This window comes from Vigna umbellata, chromosome 3 (assembly GCF_029865625.1).
Source record: "Vigna umbellata cultivar VRB3 chromosome 3, Vumbellata_1.0, whole genome shotgun sequence".
In the NCBI taxonomy this organism is placed as follows: domain Eukaryota; kingdom Viridiplantae; phylum Streptophyta; class Magnoliopsida; order Fabales; family Fabaceae; genus Vigna; species Vigna umbellata.
Genome location: NC_142167.1, coordinates 50,683,384 through 50,711,362, shown reverse-complemented (window position 1 = coordinate 50,711,362; position 27,979 = coordinate 50,683,384). Strand labels below are relative to the sequence as shown.

At 33.4% G+C, this 27,979-nt stretch overlaps 2 protein-coding genes across 5 annotated transcripts; both read right to left on the bottom strand.

The window, feature by feature from the left end:
- Positions 1-690: 690 nt before the first annotated feature.
- On the bottom strand, positions 691-16,519 carry LOC124824220 (protein VAC14 homolog). 2 transcript variants are annotated; one of them, XM_047296628.2, is made up of 20 exons: positions 16,056-16,513; positions 15,814-15,927; positions 15,651-15,716; positions 14,749-14,838; positions 14,547-14,666; positions 14,353-14,381; positions 14,066-14,208; positions 13,882-13,976; positions 13,468-13,554; positions 13,217-13,324; positions 12,973-13,064; positions 12,770-12,851; positions 11,366-11,431; positions 9,377-9,492; positions 9,139-9,259; positions 8,045-8,206; positions 7,762-7,890; positions 3,986-4,054; positions 1,266-1,559; positions 691-1,068 (listed from the first exon to the last, which is right to left on the bottom strand). In XM_047296628.2, the coding sequence occupies exons 1-20, from the start codon at positions 16,143-16,145 to the stop codon at positions 970-972; spliced, it is 2,172 nt and encodes a 723-aa protein (XP_047152584.2). In that variant the 5' UTR covers positions 16,146-16,513; the 3' UTR covers positions 691-969. The 2 variants fall into 2 exon arrangements, with proteins under 2 accessions (XP_047152584.2, XP_087967101.1); XM_088110975.1 differs by lacking the exon at positions 691-1,068 and adding an exon at positions 4,175-4,224 and having other exon boundaries at positions 1,422-1,559; positions 16,056-16,519.
- Positions 16,520-21,582: 5,063 nt separating this feature from the next.
- On the bottom strand, positions 21,583-25,983 carry LOC124824202 (methyltransferase). 3 transcript variants are annotated; one of them, XM_088108405.1, is made up of 10 exons: positions 25,793-25,983; positions 25,101-25,276; positions 24,957-25,022; positions 24,531-24,866; positions 23,992-24,244; positions 23,790-23,847; positions 22,547-22,660; positions 22,339-22,470; positions 22,087-22,225; positions 21,583-21,971 (listed from the first exon to the last, which is right to left on the bottom strand). In XM_088108405.1, the coding sequence occupies exons 2-10, from the start codon at positions 25,175-25,177 to the stop codon at positions 21,746-21,748; spliced, it is 1,401 nt and encodes a 466-aa protein (XP_087964531.1). In that variant the 5' UTR covers positions 25,178-25,276; positions 25,793-25,983; the 3' UTR covers positions 21,583-21,745. The 3 variants fall into 3 exon arrangements, with proteins under 3 accessions (XP_087964531.1, XP_047152572.1, XP_087964532.1); XM_047296616.2 differs by having other exon boundaries at positions 22,574-22,660; positions 25,793-25,981; XM_088108406.1 differs by lacking the exon at positions 22,339-22,470 and having other exon boundaries at positions 22,574-22,660.
- Between the last annotated feature and the right edge of the window lie 1,996 nt (positions 25,984-27,979).

Here is a 27,979-nt window from a genome sequence, read left to right as displayed (position 1 = left end):
GAAAGTGGTAAAAACACTAATATTAAAATTTCTTCTGAATATTGAAATTTCTTCTAAATTTTATATTTTACAATATATCACAAGTTTAAATCTAAGTCATATAAATGCTCCATTAATGCAGAAAGAGGAAGAAAAATATTATTGAGGATAGTGGAAAAGTGTAAAGTATTTTTGGAATAAAAGAAAATAGTGAGAAGATGTAGAATTTTTTTGGAATAAAAGAAAATAGTAGAGAAATGCAAAACACTTAGGGTGTGGAGGGAGCAACACCCTTTCGACAAGGATAAAAATAAGACTTTCTTTTGAATGTTCAACTATTTCCTGAAAAGGTAGAACCTATCTAGGAAAAATGAGCTAGAGAAGGTTTATTGCTTAAACCCATACTCCTAGTAAAAGGTTTATTGGTTAAACCCAAATCATCCATACATATCAACAAAAGACTAAATCAAATCATAATATAAAAATAAATACAAATTTTATATCTTCAATCAAGTTTATAAAATTAAATTAAACTTAAAATTTACTGCTTTTAAGATTTCTCAAATACAAAATTGTATTTGTTCACCCAGATTAGAGACTTGATGTCATGAAATTAAACAAAAGTATATGACTATATATACAGTACACTTTACCTAATTGTGCAGTTTCTTCGTGAAAGTAGCTAATTCCTTATTTTGTTTGATAAGCAGGTAGATAATTTATTTTACTGTATAAATCATCTCCCTCTAGCCCACGTGGTTATAATTAAAAAAAATAACAGAACCACGTGGGTATCATGTTGTACAAAAGTCAAAAGAATAGCCAAGGAAAAAAGCCCAGGCTTATCTTGAATCATAAACACCCAATTTTACAGATCATGTTCTAGAACAGTTTTACTATGATTTACAATTTTACAGATCATAACCGAACCCCTTCAAAGTACACATACTCTCTAGACAAGACTCAATGAGCAGAAGCAAAATATTAAAATTATAAGCGTAGCTTCCCTAGACCTCTCTTAAATGATCTTGAAGGAACATTACGTTCAACAGACTGGGCTCTTATTGGTTCTTCCTCTCTTTTTGGCTCCTGCATAACAGCTCAAATAATGACAAACATGATACACGAAGGAAAATATACTATGTCAAGAGATTATAAAGCAGGCACCATCGCCTCTTCACCGTCATTTCCAATATTCTCTTTCTTCTATGAATTTTTACATAACTTAAGTGAAACAAGAAAACAAAAAGAGCAAAATCAATAGGCAGAATGAAGAGGTCAGCAACCTTTGTCGATGAAGTGGAAATATTGCGTGACTTTGCCCGTGTTTTGGCAAGCACACGATGCTGGCGCTGCATTTGCTGAAATTGTTGTAGCCTTGCAGCAAAATTTATTCCATTACGTGAGCTCCCACCATCTTCGGCTACAACAACACCATCCTCAATGGTTCGAAATCCATCAGGCACGCTATGAAATTGGTAGGGATCCCCAGAAGATGTTCTCTTCAATTGCTCACCACTATTTGAATACGATGGCACGGCTTTTAAACGAGTTTTTAGTATCTTAAAGGCGGAACTTTGCTGCAAAATAGTATTGAAAGAGTTAATATATAAACATCAAAGCATGTACTCCAGAAAATCATCTAGTCTAAGCGACAATACAATATCTTCAACAATAGTCATCATAAAAATCACAATTCTTACGATATCTTCAACAATAGTAGTCATCATAAAAATCATAATTCTTACCAACATGACAAACATCTCTATGAAAAAATGCTACTGACACAAAAGATACTACCTTTATTAATTTACATTTTCTCAAACATTAAAATATGAAATGTGCAAATTTGAAAATAAGGAAATAAAGTACAATATCTTCAATCTCCTTTGATACTTTAGCATTAAGGACACTCAAACTGGTGAATGAATATCAATCCCTCTTGTTGACAACAAGCTTCTACCTGAGTAATTCCGATTCACGTCTTGTGTATTATTCATGAAAACATCATTACAATATATAGACTCCAGTTTGGCTTTTCATCTCCAAGCTTTAAACTCTACTATCAAGACACAATTATTACAAAAACACAACACACTAACGACAATAAAACTCCTGACCTTTGCACTCCAATTGTAAACACACAAAACCCCAAACACATTTATTACCCATAAAACAGCCCATTTAAGTTTATTCCAACACCTCTCAGATTGTCTATAAGTTCCTGGAATATAATAGTAGGAAGCCCCTTAGTAGAATATCAATCACTTGGAATCTGAAAGGAACATGACTTTTAACAATAATACACTTGTCTAGCTTCTCTCTAACAAAATGTTCGATGTTTCGTGTTTTGCTACATTATGTTGAACTAGATTGTGTGCAATGATTGACTTATTATCACAAAATAACTTCACAGGGATCTCAAATTTAATTAAGATCACCAAGAATGATCCCCATCCATAGCCCTTCACATGTCTTATGCCATAGGTTGACACTCAACTTCAACACAAGATAGTGATTATCTTTTGCACTCCAGCAAGTCACCAAATTTTCTGCCAAAAACATTTCCTAGATGCGATTAACCAACATATGTCTTAAGAAAATAGAATTTAAGTCTAACTCAATCTCACAAAACTGACTTGTTAAGGTGAGATTTACAACAATTATGTATCATTATTTGATCATATCTCTAGTCAATGATATGCAAAGACTAATAAATACCAAGCACTTAGGCCCACCCTCAAAGGCTAAACAGTTAAGGGAGGAAAACCAACCATTTAAATACTCTAGCTAGCATCTCATACTACTCGATGTGACACTTAGGCACCTCATAATACCCAAATTCCTATCCAGTACCTTGTGTTTTACCAAAACTCCTGCTAGCATGCAACAAAATCCTTCTTCAAAAATGTTATAATAAAACAGAGGCATAGGTTGAATCCCTAATGTGTGTAAAGCACACAGGGCTATGCATTTATCAATAAGAAACACAAAGAGATGTGCCTAAGCCGGTTACATATAACTAAAAAGAAGGTTGCACTCAATCCAACATCTCTTGTGCAAAAGGATAAAACATTTAGTTATTTCTTATTTCCAAAACCAAAGAATACCACACCCAGGTCATTATAGGCGAATCTTCACTGTTCCACCCCTCAAATTTTGGGTGATTTGGGAGAGAACCCCCTCCATCAATATGACTAAACCTCAAATGTCCTTAAGAATTTTTTTGAATGTATTGGCCTTCGCCCCACTATAGATAATTACAAACATATGGACCCACCACATAGTGAAAATCATTAGGATGCAACAGTCAACCATTACTGAGAAACATAGCATACCCAAAAACACAACTAAAAACAAAGTCACAAAAGTTGTAGATCGAGGACAAATTTGGAACTGAACTACTTGACACCAGCCCTTTGAATGGAATAGATGGTGTGCAACCCTATAAATGTGGTCAATGGCAAGTGGGACCTGCAGGAAGTAGGCACATGACCTAAACACTGGGAGTAGAAGTGGCCTGTTCATTTAAGTCTGCACCCACAAAACAAATATGCACTGAAAACAGTCTGCTAGTATACCCATCTTAAACAGGTCTCGTTTTTTGCAAACTGCAACCATGGTGTGCAAATCTTCTTTTCCCAATTAAAATGTAATTACTAAACATATTCAAGTGTCCAAAAAATTTTGTTTAAATCCAACCAACATCCAAGATATGACAAAGCTCTCCAAGATCAAGCTCAGCTACCAAGTTGAAAAAAGATACTGTCTTTTATTAATTTGCATCACAAGAATGACATTTTTATCAGTCATCCTATTATCAAGGAACAAAATCCGTATGCTTGGAAAAAAAGAAATTGAAATAAGCAAAAAAAAAATACAGTTAAAATACAGTATCTCTTTGGATCCTCCAAGATACTATGTTTAGAAGGATATTTGAACACATCCTATATATACAAGGAAACTACAACTTCTCAACAGGTAAGAGAAATATTTGCAGAGATACCTGAGGAAGCAACATCAGAAGACCATACAATGCCTTGAATAACCAAATATATCTTCCAGGTTCAAGAAGCTGCAAAACAATGACTTCAGAGCATGAGAGAAACCATTTAAAACATAATTATCCCTTACCAGAATCTCATGCAAGAGAAAATTAATCATATCAAACAGGGAGGAAATGAAAGACTTTTACACGAGGAAGAGCACATGAATAGATAAGGTGCCTCTGTCAATAAAGGACACCTACAAAGGGATTGAGAACCATATTAAAAATTCCTATATACGATTTTATGTTTATAGAAACAACCAGGCTTTCAAATTACAACAACTGATGTATTATATTTTTCCTTCCCTTAAAGGGGAACCAAACACTAAGTGAAAGGGTTCCACATCACAAAAAATGCTATATGGACAACATTCCAATATCCATTGTGATAAGTTATTAGAGTGGCGAATAGCATGGTAAATAAACTCCAAAAATGGGATCTGTAATTAAAATTTGATAAATAAAACAGCAAGGCTCCTTTTGAGTATGCACCCTTTGGTATTCAATCCATAATATTTAGGAGTTACAATTACCATATTTTATATGGAATGCTCAACATACAGGATAAACAGTGTGAGATAAATTATGAGTACTGCCCATTTAGGGAACTCATCCTAATAATATGCTAACTTTCACCTTTCAAGTTAAAAACAAAAACTTACCGCATCAGATGTAATATTATGGATGATAAATGCCAACGGAGGTTTGATACAAACAAAAACCATTTAGTATTTGGAGTGTCATAAGATAAATGAAACCTAATGAAAAACCATCAGGTATTGGAATAACATAATTGTTTAAATTTTAACAAAAAAATAATAATAAACATATTCCACCATTCAACAACTCCGTGTTATTAGAGATATAGAATCTATCCGTTTAGATAAGTTTAATCAGTTGCTCAGTTTGTCAGCCAGTTGTTCTGTCTGTTATGTTATACTATGTAACTGATACTTGTACTCTCAGTTTACCAATCTTATGAACAATTGATTCTATGTCTGCATTCTCTCCTCTATCTGAAACTTTTCTCAGTTTCTATTACATATCTATCATATTTTACCAGATCAAGTACAAAATATATGTGTTAGAATTATTGTATTTGTATTTAGATGTGAAAATGGTATTGTATTGAATGAAATGATTCTCTTACCTATTACACCCCTTCACTTAATCCTATACCTATTACGTTTCCAAGACACTGCAAGTCACATGTATATGGATGTAGTCCCTGCAGTTTTGTAGATTTCAGCTACTACTGTTGATCCCGTCACCCAGCCATCATTGATGAGGATTTAGTGTAGTCCCTGCAGTTTTGTAGCTCTTAGCTTTCAGCTACCACTGTTGATCCCGTCACTCATCCATCATTGATTGGAGAATCAGTCCTTGCAGTTTGTCATTGGCCACCAATGCTTTCCTTCATCCACTTTTGAGGATGAAGTTTCACAAGCTGCTGTTGTCCATCTATGTTTGCCTCACACTCTTGAAGACAAATCATCTAGTTCAACACCGAGTTCATCTATTCCAAGCTTAGTACATACAATATGTATGCTCTAGCTTGAGGGGGAGTGTTAGAATTATTGTATTTGTATTTAGATGTGAGTTGTGAGTGTGCTGTATGTGAGTGTGTGTGAGGTGTGTACCACTCACTTACTCCTATAAGTATAGGATTAAGTGAAGGGGTGTAATAGGTAAGAGAATCATTTCATTCAATACAATACCATTTTCACATGGTATCAGAGCAGGTTCTCTGATCTACCTCTAGGGTCTCTACTGTCTGCCGGCGGCCGGCCGCCATGGCCGCCGGCAGCCCCTACAGTTTCCGGTGACAGCCCTCAAATTCCATTTTCTCTTCTTCTCTGCGCACCCGTTCAGACCGAGTGTGCCACTGCTGTCGCCGCCACTTTCCGCTGCCATCGCTGCTGACTCCGTCGCCACCGCCGCCGCCGCTGCCGCCGCCGCCGCCGGCCACCGTCACAGTTTCGACGGGTGACCATCGGATCTGGACCGTCTCCTTGAGCGACGGCCAACCCTACCGGAGACAGGACCAGAATCCTCCGAACGCGCCGCCACGGAGCTCTTCTTTCCGGCCAGTCCGCCGCCGGCCGTCACCGTTTCGACCGGTGACCAGCAGATCTGGAGCGTCTCCTCGAGCGACGGCCAACCCCGCCAGAGACAACACCAGATTCCTCTCAACGCGCCTCCACGCGGCTCCTCTTTCCGGTAGATCTCGGACGCGTATAGCCACGCGCCGCCTTGTCGCCGGCCACCGTCACCGTTCCGACCAGCGACCACTGGATCTGGCTCGCCTCTTCACGCGACGACCAACCCCACCGGTGCCGGCGTCCGAAACCTCCGCACCAGCTGTCACGCGCCGCTTCTTCTCGGCCAGTCTCGGCCGCGTGTTCTGCACGCGCCGCCTTCCCGGTGCCGGAGTTTCCCCGCGACACCTCCATAGCCGTCGTCGGAGCTCCCTCTCTTTGTTTCGACCATCAGAGCAGCCGTTGCTGCCATCTTCGTCTCTGCCGTTGGTGTCCAGGCGCCGTTTTGCAACTGTCCGACGCCGTGTGCCGCTGACCAGGCGCCGTTTGCCACTGTCCAGTCATTGTTTGCCGCTGTCCGCGCCGTCTGCTGCTGTCCAGGTGCCGTTTCCGCTGTCCGCGCGGTCTGTCGCTGTCCGCGCGGTATGCCGCTGTCCACGCGCCGTTTTTCTGCTTTCCGATACCGTTTGTCGCTGTCCAGGCCCCTTTTGACCACTGTCCAGCCACTATTGACCGCTGTCCAGGTGCCGTTTCCGCTGTCCAGCGCCGTTTTGTCGTTGTCCAAGCGAAGTTTGCCGATGTTCTTGCACTATTTGCTGCTGTTCGGCACAGCCGCGGTTCGGTGCTAGAGTTAGCCCGATCTTCTTGCACAGTTTGCCGCTGTTCGGTGCTAGAGTTAGCCCGATCTTCTTGTGATACACTGCTACGTATCACCACTTGGGAGTTGTCCAGCAAAGAATTTTGGACCTCCAATTTGGATCTTTGATGCCTTTGTTTCAGTATTATAGCTTAATATTTTGTTTCTATTTTTAGTGGTCCAGCAACTGTGATATTCCACATTTCCGCCGTTCACACTAAGGGGGAGTACGTTTCCAAGACACTGCAAGTCACATGTATATGGATGTAGTCCCTGCAGTTTTGTAGATTTCAGCTACTACTGTTGATCCCGTCACCCAGCCATCATTGATGAGGATTTAGTGTAGTCCCTGCAGTTTTGTAGCTCTTAGCTTTCAGCTACCACTGTTGATCCCGTCACTCATCCATCATTGATTGGAGAATCAGTCCTTGCAGTTTGTCATTGGCCACCAATGCTTTCCTTCATCCACTTTTGAAGTTGAAGTTTCACAAGCTGCTGTTGTCCATCTATGTTTGCCTCACACTCTTGAAGACAAATCATCTAGTTCAACACCGAGTTCATCTATTCCAAGCTTAGTACATACAATATGTATGCTCTAGCTTGAGGGGGAGTGTTAGAATTATTGTATTTGTATTTAGATGTGAGTTGTGAGTGTGCTGTATGTGAGTGTGTGTGAGGTGTGTACACTGCACTTCTCTCCTCTAGTCTAGAACTTTAGTCAGGGTTTATATTACATAATCTATTCATATTTTACCAGATCAAGTACAAAATATATGTTATTCCAAGAATTAAAAGATACAAAATATACGAAACATGCATTGAATGTATTGAATATGCACCTGCAATCGAAGATAGGCAAAGATAGGAGTTTCCATCAAGCGGATCAATTTATCCAGTTGGACCAAAAGTTTGACATTAATATCCTCCTCCACCAGTGACTGAATCACAGTACTGGCATGTTGGTAGGTCTGTTCAGGAAGACAACTTTTATTTTACTAAAATGTTATATAGTATCAACAAAACGAAACTGTTTACAATGAGTGTGTGAGGCACTTGTGCATTTGCTAGAGAAAGAAAGAAACTTGGAGGGCATATAATCAGAATCTCATTAGAGAGACCTACCTGAGCTAAAAAGCATAGACTTATAATTGCCATTGGAGAATGACACCAGGAGGCATACAGAGCATCATATAGGTCCTTCCCGGAAGGAGTTACAAGTGATTGCTTCAAAAGATCTCGAATCTCAGATAATTCTGATGATGTAAGTAAGATCAAATTCAAAGCCTGAAATATTTTAGAAAGGGGAAAAATAAATGCAGATGAATACTGCTTCATTACATGGGACAGTTTACCTTCAGACTAAAGAAAAGGAAAAAGAAATACAATGGAACAAAAAAGGAAACAAGCAACAAAAATTAATAATATTGAAAATAGCATCCAAAAACTGTTCATCCCAACACCATCTAGGAAGTTAACCTTAACATAAGTTATTAACTTCAATTCCATAAAATAGATTGAAGCCAACATTGCACATTTTTGGAAATAAATAAAACAAAAACATTTTCCAGCCAAATAGCATAAGCTTTGATCTTTGAAATCTCAAGATTAAAATTCCATTACAAAACAATGTTATTTTAAAAAGTAAAATCCATCCATTTAGTACTCCAAAGTTGAGTCACCATATTACTTTTTTTAAAATTTGGGTCAGTAATTCAGTCACTAAAAATCAAAATTACCAAAATATTAGACCTCAACATTTTGTTGTCAATTTAGAGCTTCAAAGATCTAATCTGTCACCCAACTAATCCCATGAGATCTAAAATGTCATCATATTGGTCATTATGGAGGACTAAAGTGGTTCAAAACAAGAATATTAAAGGAAAAAACTAAAACGTCACCATATCAGTCTTTATGGATGATTAAAGCAGTGTTAAAAAAATATCTGAGGGATTGAGTAACAACTTGAAGTTTTGGGGATTAATTTTGCAACCAAGAAAATCCTTTAGAAACTTATCTGATTTGTTGAAGGTTTACTATGGTGACAGACAACTTTGGAGGATCAAATTAAGGGTATTGTCTATTAAGCATGAATGCTCAGTAAATCCACATTTTCCATCAGTGAGATGTGTAAGACTGAATAAAATCAAACGAATTTCACAATAAAAACAAAGAAAATACACTGCAGGTAGTGTTTAGCACTTGGAAAAGTCACAAACCTGAACCATAATTGATGCAAATTCCAAATCAGATTCTCCTTCTAATATTGCAGAAAGTTCCCGGTAGACTCTCTCAGCATTCAAAAGAACACAAAGGCGACGAATTATCAAAGCACCCCGCCTGGAATTTATAATATAAAATTACAAAATTTAATGAATGAAAAAGTGGATATTAGTAGTAAGAACGTATTTTAGGAAATTATAACTAGAATTCGTAGGATAAAAGAAAATAGCTTACTTCTCCAAAAGGGAATTATCTAGTTGGAAACTGTGCACTAGAAAAGCAACAAGCTGCCGGAAATGGAGGGGATCTCTTGCAATGCATGCATGAACATCAAGAACTAGAAGCACAACCTATTTAATATTACCGAAGTGAAATGAATCAAGGACAATTCAAATGAATTATTAATTTCCCAAATTACACAAATAACATACAAGGTAAAGTCTAAAGTTACAACTTTTTTTTATCCAGTCAAAACTCAAGCAATCTTTTAAAGATCAAACAAAAGATAGAAAGAACCTGACAATGTTCAAACTATTGGTCAGATCAACTCCAAGTAATTACTCAATTGGTTTAACCATAAATTTGCGGTTAGATCATGATCAAACTATGGTTGAACTAGATAATATTCAAACCATACACATAGCTGATTCGATCTCAACCAGTTTAACTGGATGATTTGATAAAAAATTTAAAATATTGTTTAACAGTCAAGACAGCACATACTAGATATTTATATATACGGCCTTCCGAGGAAAACCAAGTATACACTTTATTTTCACGCACAACTTTTTCAGTTAAAAAAAATCACTTCAGAGTATTTGTAAGGACATCTTGCTAGAAGTTACTGCTCCTAATCAGCAATTATGCAGCAGAGTTGTAACTGACAAGCTTCCCATATGAAAAAGTGAAAAATAAAATTTGAATTTTAAAGCAACAGTGTTTTGCACTCATCCTTCTGACGTTCTCCAATTTTATTTTATAATCATCCACATTCTCTCTTTCTAGAAAAATGTATATCTTAGACAAATGATGATACACAATGGCCTAGTACTAGACATGAGAACCATTGGAGGATGGAAAGGGAAAGGGCAACTGCCAGCTTTTAATCATTATCTAGGTAACTGAAGCATTACCAAACATCATGTTTTCCCATTATAATATGGCTTGCAGTGCCATATGATAATTTACTCCTTCCTCCAGTAGGGTATGTGCTGAATGGTCTTGTTCATTTTGTCTGAGAATGTACTGTGATGAGAAGCTAAAAAGGGATTTGAAGTCTCCCCAACCAAAAAAGAAAAAACTGCCCAATCTCTTTTGTCTGAGTAAGATAGAATGAACCCCCTGTGATTTTCTCAAATTACACTTTCACCTCCTGCTTTTTTCACCATTACAATGACCTCCCTTATTAGGGGTTGCAACAGTATGATTCTAAAACTTAAGGAGGTGCGTGTATAATGCAAAAGGTAGAGAAATATAATTGTTTAAAACAAAGGGGATACTTTTGTAGATTTTAAAAATAAAAACTAGGATCTCAGTTTAATTTGAGAAAATCTCAAAGTATGCCAATATAATTTACTCTAGAACAAATTGTAATGTTTTGACCCGTAAATAATACTCTCCCCAGCCCTTAATATGAAAAAAGAACAAATACTTAATCCATCAAGAATAACGAAATTGGTTTAGTTAATTTACTCTAAAAATGCACACAACTAAATGGTTTTAAGTAGTCGTCATAATTACTAACACTATACATAACTTGAGATATAATTTCTCCCATCAATGAATACACCCACTTGCATAGGTTTAGGGTTTAGGGAAAGACTTGGTGTTTTACTAATAGAGCTCACAATAAATTAGGGATATAAAAGGAGTTTAACTATTAATACACCTGAAAGTGAGTCTATTTTCTTACAATTGGGACCAAAAATGCACTATTTTGTTTCTTATGTATATAAAGGGCTTGAGAGATCATAAGAGAACAGAAATCCTAGGTCACACCACACACCTGAGTTAGGGTGGTTAGCAACTTAGCATCTCAACTAATTGTGATTGGTCAAGTTGAAATGATATATGCACACTATAACTTATCTATGTTGGTTAACACTATAAAGGTACAGTTAGAAACACAACTTCATTAGACATTTTCACAAAGATTACAAGAAATCAATTTTATGATTTGATGAAAAAGAAATAGAAACAAAAAAGTTATCACCAGGACGCTACCTTATCAGAAGAATCTGAAAGTGCTTTGAGTAGGGTATCAAATATGTCATTCAGAAATATCAAAACCTGATTCAGACAACGAAAGCCAATAGTGAGCACAGACATAACAGAATAACACAATTAAAACATTTCACACAAATTGAAAAAGTAATAATTCAAAAGGGGAGATGTCAATGAGGAATATTTTTTACACGAACAGGAAAAGATTGTGAAACTAGAAGGCGCAGGTACTGCAAGGGACATACATGGACAAGGATACAACACAAAATGGAGACAAAATTTTATAAAAACAATGCAGGTCATGGCAATATATAATATGCATAAAATTAGCAGTTTTGTTGGCATCAGTCCTTATAACTGATTTCAGCAATTACAGGTGGATGGTTTCTCTTTGGAGGAAAATAATTTTTAATTTAGTATATCTACTATAAAAAATATTTTATTGTCCAACAAACAACTTTCCATCTGCAATTGCTTCAAATTAGCAAAGGGATAAGGTTAACAAAACCATAAACGTAATTAAAATTAACATAAAATAAAATTCTTAACACAAGAGGATTTATTCTAAAAATGAACTTGAATTATTCTAAACATAATTAATTAACTGTTACAATTTATCTTAATATTGTAGTATTTCAATTTCTATTGGAATAAGAGTTGTAAAAACTAAAAGTGATAAGAGTTGTAAAATGCAGGTAAAGATGTTTTGAGTCTCCATGCCATGCCCAACATGATTACATGTTTGAAAAATGGATAATATATCATGGCCAATATTTAGATGTATAGTGCTTTCATAACACCAAAAAATAAGTTCGCCTCATACGTATTTGTGTGTTGCAGTGCAATAAGAAAAAATATGTCAAGTGTCCAACACAAATACATGTTTGACGCACGGACAACACAACATAGCTACTATTTAGAACTATCATGCTTTCACAGCCCAAAAAATAAGTTGGTACAAACTGTATTTGTGTTTTTTGAGTGATTGCTGTAGTTATAAAAATAAGAAACTGATCCAATATAATCAAGAATATCTTGATTATACATGTATTACTGATTCCTTTTTATCAAATATAAATAAAGCCCTCGTGCTATCTTGTAATACAGTCTTAGCTCTATGTTTCTCTGTTTCTTAGAGTTTAAGAGTGATAATCAAAGAAAAAAGTAAGAGTGCCATAAATGGGATGTAAGATGTGCGGCAAGGCACCCTAGACCCTAAACCCTAATAATGGTAGAAGACATAAACAACACAATGTTTCTAAAGATTCCTGAAATATCCAAACAGGTGTGGAATCGAGATCTATAACAAAGATTCCAAATAAGCATATTAAGAGACTAGATTCATTCCATATAATAATAGTATCCTCAAAATATAACAATAAAAGCTGAATTCAATCAAATCACCTCACTACGGTGTCTGGATAAAAGGGTCGACATCCAGTGCAAAGCTTCAATTCGAGTAGCCTCCCATTCACTAGATAGTTGCCTAACCAGTCAAATCATTTCCAAAATCATTCTCCGGAATAAACATTGCAAAATAGAGTCGGCTAAACTAAACAGGCCCTCAATCATAATTGAAAAGCAGCAATTTTCAGAAAAAACTACACCTCCTAGCAATGGACAGGATTGCTCCTACATCAAATGCGTCAGCTGGATCAGCCTTGATTCCACGTAGCTCTTCATTGGTTTCACGAGCAACCTTATACATAAGCCACAAAAGAGTTCTAAATCCTTGCTTTCCAATGCAGGCAACACCAAAATTAAACATCATACAAAACAGAGAATAAAAAAGGTAAATTACCAAAAAAAATGGTAAAGACAGGGAAAGAGTGAAAACTCCAGTAAGCCTACCACTCTAATTTTCTCTTCTTTATCAGATATGCACGGCAAAATGGCTCCAAGAATGTCAGCATAATATGGAACAAGCTGATCTCCACCAAGTTTAACAAACTCATTTATCTGTTAAAACAAGAAAGCACAGTTTAAGGAAAATAATAATGAACAACAATTCATAATAACTTTGACAAGATGTCAACACTAAACAAAAGTTTGATTACAATAAAAACTTGTTAAACAAGCCAAAACATTGCAACACAACTCACCCACGTGATAGCTGTTAACCTAGTAAATTCATCTGGAGAACCTGCCCTTTGTACCAGTATTTCAGCCATTCGACCATAATCTACAGACTTTAAGAGTACCACTGCTTGAGTCAGAAAATGACAAATAAACAAAACATGTTGCTTTTGTTTCAATATATTAGGTGAAAATGGTGCACACTTGTACAACACAGGAAGAAGTGAGCAAATAGATGAAACCTAAAAAATGCAAGGATGGGGGGAAAGACAATCAACATGAATGAAACCTAAACAATGGAAAACATATAAAAGCAGAAAATGGCAGTAGTAAACCCTAACCAGGAAACTAAAAGCAGAAAAACAGGGCCCAAAGCAAAGAATTGCGATCTGAATATATTCAAATGAAAAGGAAAAAAGATACATTGTCAGAAGCCTTACTGGTGAATTTTTAATCTCTTGAAGAAACTCCGAAAGAGCTGAATCAGCCTGCTGACGTATTTCATGACTTGAATCACTCAGCATATTAAACAAACCTGAGATGTTGATGAAGATTAACTAGTTTACATGGAGTTTGTCAAGAGAATAAAAATGTAAAAAATGATTCTTCAACCAATAGACTTACCATCAAGAAAATCAGGAAGAAAGCCCAGCATGTCAATATCTGGGACACTGTCCAAGACAGTAATCCATCCAACCAAAAACTGACGAACATATGGATTCAAAACATTCATGCGCTCCCTCAGCAATGGTATAAATTCTTCAATACTGATAATCAAGAGATTAAAATGGGGGAGCATGAAGCATTACAAATCAGTCAGAAATCTAGGTATTCATGGCTCTTTCGAAATTTAAAACCCAACAGGATACAGTCGTGCAGAAAAACATACAGCACAGATGTAAGATGTGCACCTGAACTGATCACTTTCAGTCACAATATCCTGTTTGAATAAAGTAGCATTTAATCATTAGTTGATCAAAAGGAACAGTAATTCAAATCATTATTAGATCAATAATACATATTCAGAAAACATATGATATGCGCAGCTATGCACTCGAGTAAATATGCCAAAGGATTGTTCAAGTTCAGGAGAAGTTTATTATACCTTTACAAGTCGGTCTAAGAGATGTGCAGCACTTTGTACATTGGCATCTGAGTCTGCAGAAAGCTTGCATAAGGCATCAAAGATCTGGTTGAAGAATATAATAAAATCTCCTCTCACAACCTAGCATCAAAACGTGATGACATTGGAGAATTGTACATTACAGTATTGACGGTTTATATAGGTAAGCAGAATTGATCCCCACCTTTGCTATGTTGTATAATGCTTCACAAGCATAATAACGAACTCTGCTATCTTGATCGGCAAAGGAATTCAATACAGGAGGTACAATTAGCTGTCAAAAATGTATACACACATCAATTTCATCATTCTAGTTTAAATAATAACTTTTGGTTTATTAAACCTCATCCTAAAATTTTGACCCATGGGAAGATTAGCTTAAACATAAAAAAGAGAACTAGCATTCAAAAGTAATTAGCATGTTTCATGTCAATAACTACAGTGAAGCTACACCTATTATATTTCATTCAGTGACATGCTTGAAATTGCAGTTTCATAGTGCTGTGGTTTTCAAAGTGCCTAGTGCTACAGATGCTAGAAAAATCCCGACTAAAGAATGTTTAAAACTACTGCAAAAGGTCATCATATCTGCTTATGAATTACAGGACAAATAGTTTTGATGAATATTATTGCATATATCCAAAATTACTGGTATAGATATACATCTAAAATGTAAACACCTTCGAAGCTGAAAAGTTAGTAACTTTATGCCATATATAGCAAATTTGAAAACGGTATCCCCTAGAGAGCTTCTGATTCATAGGTCTGAACTGATGAAAATACATACAGTTCTGACATAACTTATCAAGTCAAAGTAAGTAACAAGTATCTTATTTTTATTTCAACCATTGGCAGAAAATAAAACCATTACCTTTTAATAAATTACCCATACCCATAATACCAAGATAAAATCAAATTAATCCAAAATTAAAGAGCATCAAAAGGTTATTTGAGAAATCCTTAATCCCATGTTATAGGAAATAATCCCAACCAGTGAACAGTACCAAGCTTCTAAGGTACACCACCCAAAATGAAATTTGAGTAATTTAATATGACAAAAATAGCAAGTGATGGGCATCCCCTTACCTCGAGATGCTGAGCAGCTTCAATTGTCAACCCAACAGTGGCAGCAGCTAAGCTTATCAACCCTCCCTTCAATAAATTAAATTTAAAAAAAAAATGCTCAAGTTATTAAATTCAAGCTAGAATTAACCCAAATTAAAGATTAAAAAAACATAATTAGCACTACCTTACGGTGATTTGCCTGTGGCGAATAAGTGAATTCAGTAGTCAACAAACTGATCACAGCAACTATCCTATCATGATCCCCAGCAGAAGCAAGCTGCTTCACTATCCCCTCAACCTATAATAATAATAATAGTAATAACACAAAACCCTTTAAAATCATCAATGTACTCAAAACTCACGAAATTGAAAACAGGAGGGAAAAAAAAGAACAAAAGTCACGATTTTTTTTTAACAGAAAACAACCTCCAGTGCTGCATTCTTGCGCTTCTCGTAGAGCTTGTCGGCGAGGTTACGAAGCACGGCGGGCGGAATCACCGAGAGAGCTTCGGCCATGGCAACACCTTCGCAATCGAAATTCGAAGAACAATTTGAGAATCAAATTCGTTTGCGGATCTTCTCCTGCTCCAATCTGAACATCCTCACTTCTTTTCCCTTACGAAACGGAAATCAAAAAGTGCAAATAAAAAATGGCAAGGTTTTCAAGGAGTTTCATTGGCGTGGAAATGCGATTGAGTGGGAAAACTGAAAATCGGATCTGAGAAAAACGTAAATGGAAATTAAAATTATAATTGACACTGAAACCTATAATTCTCTTTCACTTTCCTTTGGTAGTTTTCGGTAACCTTTTTTGCATAGTTCACGTTTTTGTGACATTGAAATTAATGAGCAGTGAGTAACTTAGAGGGGTTGTTCGTGATGGTCGAATATGATGAAAGAGGAAAAATCACGGAAATATCCTTAATTTGTGGGTACTGGTATAAAATTTCAGTTTATTTATTTATATTTTTTAAATAATTTCCAAACTTTATCAGTTTAAATTTTGGGTGGAGAAAGATATGTAAATTTTTGTAAACTCCTCCTCACAGTCATTTTTGCGGAATAAAAAACTGGAGCTTTTTATTTTATTCGATATTTTAAATATATTGATAACATTAAATTTAAACTAAAAAATAATATTTTAAATCAGAAGGCAAAAGAAAACTAATTTATTTTAAAATTAAAGAACAAAGTGATTATAAAAAAATATGAAGAAAGATAAAATTTTGTTTATAATGTATAGTTTACATTTTACAATAAATAAATATGATACAAATGTTCTGATTCTATGTCTTGAAAAAATCTATAAAATTCATTTTTTTCATACAAAACTTTTTCACCTAAAAATTAAAACCTTTTCTACTGATTACTCAAACCTAAGTATTAGATTTGGTACTTTTAAACAAAGTATTAGTTATGGATAAAAAATAATAATATAACCGCAAAGAAATACTTCCCTTAAATGTGGACAGTTAAAGTTCTTTATGAAATAGTTATACAGAAAATTGAAATTTCATACCTATAACATAATTACAAAAATAAATTAATTTAAATTCTAAACTTTTACATGCATATATTTTATATATATCGATCACCTTCTTTTAATAGCTCATTAAATTATATAATTTTAATAAAATACAGAAATAATCTGATATATTATTGTCTGCTTTGATAAGTATTGTGATCATAGATGTAATTCCAACTATCGAAACAGATTTGCAAACAGGAAATCAACGTAATTTAACATGTAAAATGATACCAAAATTTTAAAACTTTTTTTAGTATTTGTATAAAGATTTGTAAAAAAAATGAGAAAAATATAATCAGTACGACTAAAGGATATGATAGGTCCAAAACAAACTTAAGACCTTTTATTTATAATTATATTTTTTAGCCTTTTCTTATATAAGATTTTCATTAAATTGTCATAATTAATTTTACTTAATTTTTTTGTAATTTCAACTCGCTTTCATTGTTTATTTCATTAAAAAATTCATCTTGATTATTCATAAAAAAAACTAAACATTAACCTAACTAATAATTATGTGATTCAATTCAAGCAAAAAGTTATAATTACTAAGGAAACTTATAAATCAAATTGAAAAAATGTTAAAAGATAAGATTATCTAACAACTCTTATTTTGAAGTTTAAACAATAGTGTCCAACGAAATAACATCTATTAAAATGAAAATAACATCTATTAAAATGAATGGTCAAACATTACTCTAAAGAGACTAATGAACGTCCAACATATTAAATACATGTACAAATAATATTCTTATATCTGTTGTCTTCTCTTTATTTGTGCAAACTATAAAAAGGATAAAGTTTTATTCAAAATTCTATCATAAGAACATTAATATATAGAAGACATTCTAGGAATGTTTCCTCAATGTTTTCTCTTTGATGTATCCGTACAAACAGCACGTTTTCCTATACAAATATAATCGCGAGAAGAGAAAATAATAACTATAATTATTATCTCTTACTCTTACGGAGTCTTTTTTTTTTCTTTCTCTCAAGCTTATATTGTCCAACTCTTCTTCAAAGAGAAAATATTTATTACAAGTTTTCAAATATTCTTTGTATTGAAAATGTATCATTTTCAAGAGAGTTATCATTTGTATTTGTCTTATAAAAACACTTTATTGGTTTTGTAAATTCAGAAGTAAATTAAAATATTTGTTTCTTTAATTTACTTTAAGTTAAAATATGTATTCAATTGGACTAGTATAAAACTAGGAGTGGTGAAATTTGTTTGTAATCTTTTTTAAAAATTAATGGAATCCCTTGAGAGAGTTTAACAAGAGAGAACAAGAAATAACTCGAAGTTTGAAATGAACCCGTACAAAAAATTAAGTTTATATGTCTCCACACCATTTTAATCCCTGCAATAAAATCTAACACTTATTTGCAAAAAAAAGTTTTAAACTATACTCAAACCTTCACTTTCTAGAATTTAACTATGTTTATAAAAACAAATAGAATAAAACCAACATCAACACAAATAGAAAAAAAACAAAAAAAAATATTAGTACACACAGACTCATGATATTCAAGGAATTGAATATGCCAAAACCATTTTCAAAAGAACAACTCTAAAATAGAAGAAAACAGGGATTGAAAAATAGTGAAATAAATCGATGAGAAGTCTCAAAAGAAAAAAAATATAAATTGAAATATTTATAAGAGAATAAAATTAACTAATTATTTTATTTTTCCTAAACAAATTTATAATTTATAAAAAATAGGTTTCAACTCCTTAAATATCATTTTTAATATCAATAAAAATTAAGAGACACCGGTAATAATTTAATTAAATTTTATTCTCAAACATAAAATTATAATTAGTTTAATATACAGGTATATTTGTAAAAAAAATTAATCTTTTCTTTTCTTAAATATACTTTTATTATTAATTTAATAAAGATATATTAGTACTAAAAAAACTTGAAGCATTTACATAATTTTAAAATTAATATTATAGAAGAAAATAAATGGGTTACATACTCTTAGATATGTTATTTGTAGCTTAAAACACCAAATAGAAGTGGTATAAGTTGGTAAGAGTGTCTAAAATACGTCAGTTTAGGGTGGGAGGGTATAAATTCTATAAAATTGGTGTTCTGCAGAGTTATGTAAAGTGACTGGGCGGACAGGGCTCGTTGGGCGAGTATTTAAAGGTTCTGAAAATGAGTTTCATTGATTAAGCGAGCCAACTTGTTAGACTTGTGAAACTCATTATTTTTGCTCTCGTTGGGCGAGTGGAGGCTGCTCGTTAGGTGAGCCTGTACTCGCTAGGAACCCAATTTCTAGAGCTGGGCGAGTGAGTCTAAGTCTGATTGGTTGTTTTAACTTCTTTTCTCTTTAGTGCATGGTGTTAAATGATATGATTGTTTATGTTAAGATCAGTGGTATGGTTTGGAACATGTGATTGGATGGATGTGAGGTTTCTAAGAGTTTTAAGGAGAATTCTTAATGTATCAAAGTGTTCTTGGTATGAATGTAGGGAACTCATTTTTGGGGGTTATCTTGAGACTCTAATGATCCTTCATTCTCAACTATAGAGGACTGATACATGTGGTGGAAGTAGCAAAATGTTTTAGTCTATGTGCTTCTGGTCTGGTCTAAGACGTGGTACATACTAATCTTGTGAGTATGGTAGGGTGAAACTCATTGACAATGTCTCTACAGAGTAATAGAAGCCACCACAAATGCATGACCGGTCATAACTCGACATTCATACCATATCCAGATAGTCTAATCTAAGTCTTTTGGCATGATTAATATGTTTGGTTTGCTTTATATGAAATATGATGTGTGCATGAAATGTTAATATATTATTATTGATTTTGTATTAATAGTTTACCTTGTTTGTTTGTTCTTGGTTTGGGTGTTGTTGTGTATTCATTTTTTTAATTATGATCAACTGGTTGGTGTGAGTAAAGAGTGATGATGTTTCTTTAAAGCAAGTGTTGAAGGGAGATGCATCAAATGTTTAGTTTCTTTTAAAACATATCTTTTGGTTATGGGTATTTGTATAAAGTTTGATTTTTATATTTATGTTAGATAATTGTAATAAAACTTTATATTTCACTGTTAACATTTTTATAGTTTTATTTTATTAATAATGTGATAAGTCTTGTATAAAGTATTAACACTATTTAAAATGGAATGTCAGAAATATAATCAATAATGGTTTTTTATACGTAGGTAATTTGATTATTTTATAAATTTATGGCTTATTTAGTTTTAATTTTCTCATAAACTTTTAACTGAATCGTAATAAACTTTTATGATATATTTAGTACTCAGTAAATTTGGGTTTTTTAATTCAGTTTTTACTATTAAATTTTTTTGTTGACAGGTGATATAGCAATTAAGTGGCTAATGTAGTTATTATTTTGTTCTGTCATTTTAGCCCGTTGTCACATCATGTTATTTTATTATTTTATAATTTATAATTTTATAAATTATGATTTGATAGTTTTTGATTTTATAATTTTATAATTTTAAAAGTTTATAATTTATAATTTATACTTTTGTAATTTTATGATTTTATAATTATATAATCATTTATATTTTCACAGCTTTATAATTTAATAATTTAATGTATAATTTCAACTCCACCCTTGTTTATAATTATAAAATTATGATTTTATGAATTTAATCCAAAATTAAAAATATATCATACTTTTATATTTCATTATGAAAAACATAACATCATAAAACCTTATCAAAAAAATATCTGGTCTGTTGTAAGATTGCAAAACAAAGGTGGAGTTGAAATTGTGAGTAAAAATATAAAATTATAATTATAAAAATATAAAATTTGTTATAAAATTATAAAGTTATAAAATTCTAAAATTCTAAAATTACAAATTATAAAATAATAAAATAGCATATTACAATAATTGAACAAGGTGATATGACAAAATAACCACTTAACTTTTTACTACCTTTACCACTTAAAAACCACATCACCCCATTAATAAAAAAAATTAACAAGCGAAAATTCAATTCAAAAGTATAAATTTATAAAATACTCAATATACCATAAAAATTTATTATTAAAAGTTTCCAAAACTTATGAGAAAGTTAAAACATACGCAAGTCTAATTTTATTTGTTAAAACAATTTTTCATTTTTATTAATTAAATCATTTACAAACTTTTATAAATTTTTTCTCATCTCTTACCATCTTTCCTATAATCCAAAAACAACGTCAGTTTCATCTCTTTTTTTCCTTCTAATATACTCATTTCTACTCCTCCAAATCTATTATCCGATCCAAACACAAAGGTTAACTTCAAATTATGCATTCTGATTCTTCAAACCAGATTTTTTTTAAGTTGTCTTATCTAAAATATGTAATCCGAAAACAATTTCATACATTCTAAACAGTGTTTTTGGGAAAGTGTATCAATTTTGTTATTTCACTGTAACTACTAATTGTACCAAGCAATTGTCATTGAATAATTCAATCAGAATCCCTAAGACAGTAAGTTGTCATGTTGTGCTCATTTTACTGTATAAAAAAGAACAGGAATGTTTGAAGCTAACAAAAATATTGACGCCAGGGATAAATGCAGAACAAGATAATGAAATAAACATTTCATAATAAATTTGAAGATCTAGCTAATAGCAAATGATTTTCAGGAGAAATGCTAGATGGAACAAATTTGACAAGCTTTGCATCTAATCCATGCTCTCTTAACCACATCAACCTGCCCATGTCAATAATCCACTTGCACTTAAATCCCAATGCTGCTCGTCTATCTGCTTGCATGTCTGAAAGAATTTTTTCAACTCCGTCAACATATCCATCACCTTGTTCCTTTCTGCAGCCAAAACACAACTTTTGATATACCAGCTTCTATAACTGTTTTAAATTTTTTTTATCGGTAACAAAAAAATTTATGCTCAATTTAATGAATAAAGAATTGGAAGGGTTACATGAATTGCAAATGTGATATACAATTGGTTGTATCAGGAAGATCGGAATCATGATTAGCATCTACTGCCCAGCTGGTAAACCATGTAATGGCATGGAATTCTTCTTTTGTCAACCCCAGATCAAGAAAAAACCTTTTATCTGCAAGGTTATAATTTCAGTCACCAAGTAACCAAAATTTATCATCACATCCACAAAGAGGTTTAAATATACAAACTACAGTATTCACTACCAAGCCAGAATAAAGTGATTACTTGTATAGTGTTTCCATTGGCAAAGATGGTGACAACATGTTGCTATAGCTAAACCTCCAAACTTACTGTTAGCAGGGTGCTGTTCAGTACTATATTTTCTATACTCAGGAAAGCAGCATCTCAAAGTTAAATCTGAAAGAAAGTTGCATAACTATTTATGTTTTCATCAAATAAACAATCACCTAACATTTTACGGTCAGGGCAACACCTATCAAACAAAATTGCCAAAAGTCACCTGTTGCAGCTCCACATAGATGTTTACCAATGGCCAGAAATGGAACTCCTTGCAAGGACTCAACGGCATTCAACTCTAGATCTTCAACTGTAAAAGTTAGGTGTTATAATTTTCTTGGATACAAAATTATAGATAAAAAGTAGCTGCAATACAGAATTATGAATAGGCCGAAGAAGATATATGAATACAGAAATTTCTATCAAGAGATTAGAAAACCTTTAAAATGATTACAACTTAAAAATGACAAAACCTCATTGGTTAAAGAAACAAAATCTAAATAATTCAATATGCACATGCCATGGTCATAATAAAATATAAAGTGCATCGAAATTCAGTATAGTACACGAAAATTATATATTGTTTATTGTGTTAGATATATTATTTTTATTCAGTATAGTTAGTTTATTATTATTCCTTATTTGTATTTTGAGTTTAGCTCATACTTTTTCTATTATAGATATATTATCTTATGTGTATATTCAACACAAGGAGATTAACCTTATATATAGCTTTTACTATATTCAACAGGATGAAAAGCATGAGGCGTAATAAAACAATGAAGAACTTAGATTAACATAAAAGCACTGAGAATGCACAAAAGTCTTCAGAAGAAATGCTGGCTGTAAAGTTATTATACCAGAAGAATATAAAAGTAGCTAAATTATCATATGCTGATAACATGGTCTGATATGCCCTTGGCCTAAAATTATATTACTAGGAGCAAAATGAGAAAACTTTTTAAATGGAGCAGCTCTTGGGTATTTGTATATGAAAAGGGGTTCTTTGTGACTTACAAAAAAAGGGGAACAAAGAAAAAAACACTTCTTGTTATGTCTGACCATTCTTAAAATACCCCAACACAGAAGACAGCGAGACTTTATGTGCTTAGGACTGTGAAAACAAATATGCTTAGTTGATTTCCATAAATATCGCATCTTCTGTATTGTTTTTCTTTTAAGAGTTTTAAAAATGAATGCATGATAATGGTGTAGAGCAGGGTAGAAACAGAGAGTAAGAGAGTTCATTTTGAAACATTTGTTTACGCTCAATTAAGATTAAATTTAAAAATACAAATCCTGTAATCCACAAATTTTTCATATTTAGTTGAAATACGTAATATGATTTCTTCGGTAAAGATATCTAAGCAGGCAAACTAAACCACTATAAGTACAATTTCAGAAAATATCTTCTACAACCAGAGTTTTGAGACTCTTACTGTCTATTCTCAAGCGCTCTAACTTCAAACTCTCATTCTGCCGCAGTGATCGATCGGCCTGGCAATAGCATTGGCATGATGTAAATAAACACGTCAAAGATCACTATAAATTCAAACATCTCCAAACATTGTCATGCTTTAGAACTTGTTGGAAATAGGAGGCATTTAATGATTATCACTTTTCCAAGTAGCTTAAGCTTACCTTCAACTTGTATGCCTTTCGCTCAACTAGAAAGACTCGTTGGATTCCATAACAATCTGCGAGCATTTGTGTCAAATACCCTCTACCAGCACCAAACTCAATCACTGCAGGGACATCCTCCTCTTTCTTCTCATCTGGTTCCCCACACTCAGAAGGTTTCCTTCCATGAGAATTCTTCAGTAACCCAAAGTTTTCCAAATTTCCCACAATAGATGCCTGCTGCATTATATGTTTCTCTTGAAATGGCAATTTCCTGCAACAACTCAAATTATTCAATTTTCTCCCTTCTAGTTTGGGTTTTAATCAACGTCCCCACTTGTTATTTGACTTTGTAACCTCAAATATTCAGTTTCATCAGCAGGAATGATGGATAGAAGTAAGCTTTATAATGAAGGAAGTACAGACGAGGGGCTTTGGTGATGAAGAAACTAATCTCGGGGAAAAGTAACAAATAGGAGTCCCCGAGAAAATTATTTTACAACTCATAAGGTGATCAGAATTTGACATTAAATAAATTCAGAGGATTCACTAATAGCTACCTATCTTCAACTCCTCTTTTAATCCATAGGCTGCAGACCTCTGGCATTTGAACTGAGTCCTGAATATCTTTACACAAAGACTCATGAATAAATTCAATCTTTTCAATCAACTTGCAAAATTCAGGCACACTCATTCCATGAAGAGCATTCCTCTTCATTTCGGAAGAAACTGTCTTTATTGGCAAACTTGAATCATCAACCCCAGATGTTTCCTCCTCTCCATCAGAACCAGCATTGATACCCTTTTGATAGAAAGGTTGGACAGATAAGGACTGAGTCTGTTTCAGCAATGGACACCGCTTAACATGCCCTTTGAGATTTTGCTCAAGCACCGAGCTACCAAATGTTGAAAAAGAGCTAAAAAAATTAGAAGCGTCAACATAAGTTGATACACAGAAGAAAGCATGAGAGAGAGAGAGCAAATACTGGGATGGATCTATGGGGCATGGGATCCACTGGCCTTCGGACCTTGAGTTGTGATTTCCACAGAATCTGAGCTCATAGAATTAAAGGGTAAGTGAGTAAGTTAAATGAATCAAATTCGATAGAAACAAAGAGTGTGACACTTACAAGGAACCATTGAGAGGACAATTTGCACAAAATCTGTTCTTGTTAGGAAGCCAGAAGTTGCAGCGCTTGGTCCTCATAGTACCTTCCTTTAACTTATTAATTCAATCAAAACCTTAAAGAAAGGCTTGAATTACGGTTTTAAGAAGCACTGCTCATATCTTAGGAGACTGCATCACCTGCATAACGAAGAAAAGAACCACAAATAAAAAAGAAGAAGAAACGTCTGCATTCAATAATACACATATCCAATGCCACCTTCACTACAACGCATATAACTATGAGTTTGTTTGGGTCAACTTTTCCGCAAGAACTCTTGAGAGAACAAAGTTAGGAAGAAAATAAAATAAAAGTACGTTTTCACATAAACTAAAATTAATTCATACACAAATTAAAGTTATAAATTTAGAGAAAATATAACATAGAGTTTTTACTAAGAAAATTTCAAATTTTCTTCTTACCCTAACAAGGATTCTACAAGAGATGAAATCCATCTTCGCTGCAAAAACTGCTTCCATTGCAGGGCAGTTTTTCAAAATTTTCATACTTAATGTGGTACTTGAAATGTAATGTAATGCATAAAGAAAAAACTCATTACTTATACATAACCTAACGAATGTACCCATTCATTTGAAGTTTTCAATTTGCAAAGAAGTAAAACGAGATAAAAGAGAATCGAAGCTTCGATCACACACCGGAAACGCTGAAGCCATCGACGATAGGAGCTATGCTTCGACTCTGTTTCTTCTTTCCCTATTCCAAACAACAAAGAAAGCTCTGGGCAAATTCGCTGTTAGAGGAGACGACGCCGTTTCTACACAGAAAATTGTGACGACAGGTTAACCTTCGTATGGGAAAGAAGACAGTACGTGTTTCACAAAATTAAACTATCAAAGGCTTAAATTATTTTTTTATTTTCATTTTTATTAATCTCTCTTCCTTTCCCTAGTTTTATAACCATTTTAGGAATTCTTTTTAAACTGTTTTTTTATAATATATCTTTTACGTCTTTCTTATCTTTCCTGGTTTTTTACATATATTTTGTAGTATTTACTATCCATAATCATAAGAAGCATAAGAGTCCTTCTCAATCACTGTAAGAACAATAACATTTAATAAAACGTTAATTATTTTATAGTTTTTCTTTATAATTTTTTTTTTACATTTTGTCTTTTCATGTTTTGTGTAAAAGTAGAAAAATATAGTCTTTACGTGAGAATTGTTATATTAAAAATTCATTATTGAATACCATATATATATAGATAGATTTATTAATTTATGTAATCTTATGTACTAAATTTTTAATTTGACAAAAATAAATATATTATGGATTATAAGTTTTAAAGTTAAAAATGTTTGAATAAATTTTTATTTTTTATCTTAAGTTAAAAATAAAAATTATTAAAATATAATATGTAACACATAGAGCGAGACCAATAGATCTCAAATTCCATAATAGATTAAGGCCAAGGGGTTGATATCGGGTTGAGAAAGATAACGAGTACAATCATATATCACAAGAACGAATGGAACAAACATTAATTACAACAATGAGCCAATTAGATGAACTGACTTTTGAGAGCTCCAACTGAACATCAAAAAAATCATGCCAAGTACGAAGACTCTAGGATGGAACCAATGAATATGGGCACTTCAAGACATTCAACACTAATACTTAGAAATATTCACGTGAAAAAACCAAACGCTTATGAATGCTTAGCTTATTTGAGTTTAGTATCAAGAAATCCAAATGTCAGTCAAAGACTGAACACTATAGTGAGCGAACCCTAGAGGGCTTGAACGAACGCTCTTATTATGAAGTTTAGCTTAAGAAGATAGAATGAGTGCTTGGTGTAAGACCAAACACTTGTTTGGGACGAACACTTGGTATGAGACCAAATGCTACTAAACTTAAAGAGAAGAGGCTTGATAATTATACTTAGATACTATTGGGATAATGTTTAAGAAAATCTACAATATACAATTACATACATATATATATATATATATATATATATATATATATATACACACACACACACACACTTAAGTTTATAACAGAATACCAAGACATAACTATGCTTGACCGAACGCTCAAGCACGGTATTTAAAAATGCAAACGCTCGTCCTCAACTAGGATTCTTCCCAAATGAAGAATCCACTTCTAATCAAGTTTACTAGAAATATCGTACGGTCAATGACCGTTCAGTGACGAACATACCCTTTCATAGGGAAATTTCTTACCAGAATTATTTATATTCCAACTCATTTCTTAACATATAGTTTCATAACTTTATATATTCATATCAAAATAAATTTTCATATTTCATACATCCAAACATAGAAATTTCATATATTTCATGCATCATAACATATCTCAATCATTTTTCATATCTAATCAAGTCAAAGAACGTTCATACAACACATAATCATACAAATTAAATTAATAAGCTTCCCTTACCTCTGAGCGTGAACGAACGTCCTAGAGGCAGAATTACGGTTCACCTGACTAAAATTCCTTCTACCCTTACGTTCAACAATCCTTCAAACTAAACCAAACAACAGAAAACCCACAATGGCTCAAACAAGACGAAACCATGCAACCAGAACTTGGTGTGCATGTACCAGATAACAAACGGTTAACGAGAAGAAAACTTACCAGTTCAAAACCCGAAACCGTTCGGTTCAATCTGAAGATCTGGACGCCGGAAGTGCTTCTACGGTGCCTGAACGGTGATTGGAGAAGAGAAAGGGTGAGTTTCGGTAGAGAGAAGGGAGAACTTTTTAGAGAGAAGAAGGAGAAAATGAAAGATCAGAGTTTTGGAGAAGAAGGTGCATGCAGAGAGAGTGTGACGTAGACTTCCAAAAACTCAGTTTTGCTT

Excerpts from the sequence above, each read along its gene's own strand:
- LOC124824220 (XM_047296628.2), bottom strand. The coding sequence starts at position 16,145 with ATGGCCGAAGCTCTCTCGGTGATTCCGCCCGCCGTGCTTCGTAACCTC. Across the intron at positions 14,667-14,748 it reads CATTATACAACATAGCAAAG|GTTGTGAGAGGAGATTTTAT; the intron begins GTGGGGATCAAT and ends TTTTGATGCTAG. Across the intron at positions 14,382-14,546 it reads TCTTAGACCGACTTGTAAAG|GATATTGTGACTGAAAGTGA; the intron begins GTATAATAAACT and ends TTATTCAAACAG.
- LOC124824202 (XM_088108405.1), bottom strand. The coding sequence starts at position 25,177 with ATGAGGACCAAGCGCTGCAACTTCTGGCTTCCTAACAAGAACAGATTT. Across the intron at positions 25,023-25,100 it reads TGTCCTCTCAATGGTTCCTT|ATTCTGTGGAAATCACAACT; the intron begins GTAAGTGTCACA and ends CTATGAGCTCAG. Across the intron at positions 24,245-24,530 it reads AAAAGAGGAGTTGAAGATAG|GAAATTGCCATTTCAAGAGA; the intron begins GTAGCTATTAGT and ends GAGTTGTTGCAG.